The following is a 4,446-nucleotide window of genomic DNA, read 5'->3' as shown; positions in this document are numbered from 1 at the left end:
TATAGTGCCCCAAAAAACCCCATAAATTTCAAAATTATAAAAAAATCGTTAAAAAATATTTTTTACTATTTTTATTAAAGTTTTACCAATTGTTTATACTAATTACTATTGTTTAACTTTCACTTTTTATCAAAATGAGCTACAGAGTTACAACTTTTTCCTAATTGTACATTTTATTTTTCTTGTGAGGTAATATTTAATGTAAGACTTAATTATCGAGTAAAAATTGTTAACAATTTATTATTATAAAAATGTTAAGTACAAAAATTTTTATTTACATCATTGAAATTACTACTGCGATAGCTTCAAATTTAAAATAACAATTTGTTTAAGCAACTGGTAAAATTATAATTCTTAGATTGTTGTTAGTCACTAGTTAAATTTGACTTGGAAAAATGCAAAATTGAGAAAAAAAATGCGACTCTGCAGCTCAATTTGATAAATAGTGGAAGTTAAACAATAGTAATTTGTTTGAACAATTGGTAAAATTAATATTCTTAGTTAGTTGATAGTGACTGGTTACATTCGGCCTGAAAAGTTGCAAAATTGAGAAAAAATCGGAACTCTTTAGCTCAATTAGATAAAAAGTTGTAAATAAACAATAATAATAATTTGTTAAAACAAATTAGCAATTACATGGAATAATGTTTAGAAATCAATATTTGTGTTATTTATTCATAATCTAGGAAAAAACTTTGATAAAAATAGTAAAAAATATTTTTTAACGATTTTTTTATAATTTTGAAATTTATGGGTTTTTTTTGGGGCACTATAAAAAATAGTTGATTTAAAAAAATGATTAAATAAACAATTTAGCACTATTCTTTGAAGTCTTCTGAAGAGAAACAGAGATTGCTGAATGAAAAATATTGATTTTCAAGGATTCTATACCAATTCTACGAAAAAGTGTTTTTTTCCCATGCATTTTCCATGGTAAACTTTGAACGCTTTGAGTGACCTCTAAATATTTTTTTATTTTCAAAAAAATAGGGGTATTTTTTTCTTCATATAGAACAATCCTAGGGGGTGAGAGCATTAAAATTCTGATTTTATTTTTTTCCCATGTATTTTTGGACCACCCTAGTGTGTGTATGTCACAAAAACTTGTATACAAATTATCTCAGACCAATTTTAATGGATTGTCCTGAAAGTTTGCAGGTTTATTGCAGTCATTAATACTTAAAATCTGACACAATGATTTTCAAAAATATCTACAAAATTTTTTTATACAATTTTTTTAAAATTCATAAAAAATTTTTTTTGTATTTTTTTAAATAATTTTTTTATTTATTAATATTTCCATTAATTATTTTCAAAATTACATTCCTGACATAAAAACGAATCGATTGATGTATACAAAGTGTATATTTTATCAAAATTTATAAAATTAATAAATATTTTTCTTTTTCACAAAAAATTCAAATTTTGTATTTTTTTCATAATTTACTTAATATTAATATTTTGAAATGATTATTCTATCATAAAAATCAAAGCAATTGGCATATGAAAGTGTACATTTCACCAAATATTTATATAACAACTTATAAATGATTTATATAATTATATTTTTAACAAATCTTCAGGACGAACAAGAAAAAATTAAATTAATTTTAAAAAATTAATTAAACCAAGTAATTAAAAAATTTTTACCAGAAAAATTACTAAAACCTATAAATCACTTATTTATGATAATGTTTAAATACAATCAGAATAAAGTTTTAAATATAAAAAACATTGTTATAAAAGTAAATGTTACCGATTCTATGGGATAAATTTAATTTTTTACATATGTTGAGATGGAGTTTGTTAAAATTTTGTATGTGAATTAGGTCACGATTTTCTATTTATATATTGAGGAAGCTGAAATGAACAACTTGTTATGTCTAAAATAGATTTTTCGTATATTTTTACCACTCATTTGAATTCAGTAGCACTAATTACATAGAAATTATATAAATAAAAGAAGTTAAAAATGGCGCATCCAAAATGGCGAACCTAAAATGATGGATTTTTTAAAAAATTGTTCGGATTACCTTAAAAATCGTTACTCGGGGGTTTTTGGGGTCGCTGATTACGAATTTAATGTCGGTTTTTAAAAATTAAAAATGGCGAATCCAATATGTTGCAACAAAAATGAGTCCTCTGCATCGTAAAATGCAAAATCAGTTACTTTTCTGACTCATTTTGAGTTCAGTCTTTTTCTGTGCATTGCAGAACTAGGAAAAATTTAGATTTACAGTTAGCAGTTTGAGGAAAAACCTAAGTAATAAGAATAAAAAAAGTATGCATTATATTCGTTTCTAGCAATCCCGAATACCCAAGATTAATAATTTTCAAGTAAATCTGATAAATTTTTCTGACGCCACATTGGATTCGCCATTTTTCATTTTTAAAAACCGATTTAAATTCGTAGTCAGCGACCCCGTAAACCCCCAAACAACGATTTTTAAAGAAATTTAAACAATTTTTAAAAAAATCCTTTATTTTAGGTTTTACTAGAGTAGAACGGGGTGAGACAGCCAATTGCTTATTATTTTTGCATAATTTTTTCAAATCGTGCGCTATTAATAATGTAGACTGTTTATGGTGGTATACTTTAGTTGCTAACAAATAGGCATTATTGCTGCAGCAGTTTAGTCGTTCAATTGGACTGAAACTCGGTACTCGGGATTTTTTGAGCTAACTGATCAATGTTATAGGAGGCTGAGTATCTTTTGCCGTATATATAATAAAGTAATTGACTACGGCAAGATCTACAAAGTGTAAAAACAATCGTAACCATAATCTTTTTGATTTTTGATCGATTTTGTATGCTGCTAATAATCGATTAGCATAATGGGCATAGCCCATGTGTTTGTTATAATTTAAAGAAGCAAATGGACTAATCACAGCTTGCAAAGAACCTTCCTTCTGTCCACGATTGACAACTGTAGTTTCAGAGGGGTCATGGTAGTTAGATGAAAAGTGAACAGCCTTTTTGTCCATTCACTTGATCCATTGCAATCCTGTAGATGTCGTTTGATATTCGTAGTCACCTTTTTCACTGTGCTATCTTTCGTTTTGCTTTTAGGCAGCTTAGAGCGATTAGACCTCACTGTGCCACATGAAAAAATCTGATACTCTTTTGGTAATAGCAAAACATCAACTCCAGTGAAGAAGTAAAAATACCCGTCATGATTTCCACCAGCCAGCTCGCGTGTAAGATCCTTCACTACTCCTGCGAGTAACTGCTTTTCCGCTGTTACTGCTTTCCCTGTGTATTCCTGGAATTCACACACGCATCCAGATTCGTCTGCTCTTGTCCAACATTTATAGCCTCGTTTTATCGGTTTAGCAGTGCAATACTGCTTCAAGCTATTGGGAAATTTAAATTTGATCATCGTTTCATCAATAGCTTGGTATTCTCCTGGTTGCCAACATTCTATAAATGTTTGTCCAAGTTTATCAAGAACAGGCCTTAATTTATACAATTTGTCGTAACCGTGGTCTCTTTTTTTAGGTTCTTTAGCATTATCATTTCTATGCAAGTGGCTCAGAAGAAAACCAAACCGATTAACAGTCATGACAAATGAAATGTATGCATCATGTAATTGAGGATTTGTTGACAATAATCCTGATATGATGGCACCTTCTTTACACCCAAGAGAATATTTATTCCCAAAAATATAAGAATCTCATCTTTCGTGACTTCTTCTTGTTTACTTTTCTTTTGCCTTGCATATAAATTCGTTTGCTCTACAATTGTATTTATTGGGCTGTCTAGAAAGGGGAAAAATTCCAAAGGCGTTTTAACATTTGTGAGAATGTTTGGTCCAAAATCTTTCGTAAAAAGAACATTTCACCTTGGCAAACCATTTTCACCCCAAATACCATATCGATACCTCAGTGTGATACAATCCTATCTTCTGGTAATACTTTAAACTGTCCCATCTCGAGGTGATGTTTTGTACCGTGCTATCTCTAATTTGACAGATTGTGGTATGAATAAAAAAAATAAATTACGGTACTTAAAATATTGATTACATTCAAAACAATAATTTTTTTATATTTTAATAGATACTTTTTATCATAATATATAAAAATTGAGTGTGAATTAATAAAATTTAACCACTTAAATGCATTTAGAAAACAGCTAATACATTAACCCTACTTTTTGACAGCACGATACAAAGTATCACTTGAAGATAGGACTGTACAAAATATTACCAGAAGATAGGACTGTATTACACTGAAGTATCGCATTGTCTAAAATTCCCTATCTTTTTTCCTCTACATCTTTATCGCTGTTAGTTTCGGGTAACGCTAAGAACGAGTAAAAACATCCTCCACTTCGAATTTTTTCAAAATTACCTCAGAATCGTAATCTGCGACCCAAAAAACCGCCGAGTACCGAGTTTCAATCCAATTGAACGGCTTTCTATTTCTTATATCCGCCATGTTGGATCC

General features: G+C 28.9%; 1 protein-coding gene across 1 annotated transcript; it reads right to left on the bottom strand.

Moving 5' to 3' along the window:
• Positions 1–2,885: 2,885 nt before the first annotated feature.
• Positions 2,886–3,563, bottom strand: LOC122500746 (piggyBac transposable element-derived protein 3-like). Its single transcript, XM_043609818.1, has one exon. It carries the CDS (start codon positions 3,561–3,563, stop codon positions 2,886–2,888), a length of 678 nt encoding a protein of 225 aa, XP_043465753.1.
• Positions 3,564–4,446: the final 883 nt, after the last annotated feature.

Source organism: Leptopilina heterotoma, unplaced genomic scaffold (assembly GCF_015476425.1).
Source record: "Leptopilina heterotoma isolate Lh14 unplaced genomic scaffold, ASM1547642v1 Lhet_190, whole genome shotgun sequence".
Lineage (NCBI taxonomy): Eukaryota > Metazoa > Arthropoda > Insecta > Hymenoptera > Figitidae > Leptopilina > Leptopilina heterotoma.
This window is presented reverse-complemented; position numbering and strand designations above follow the sequence as displayed.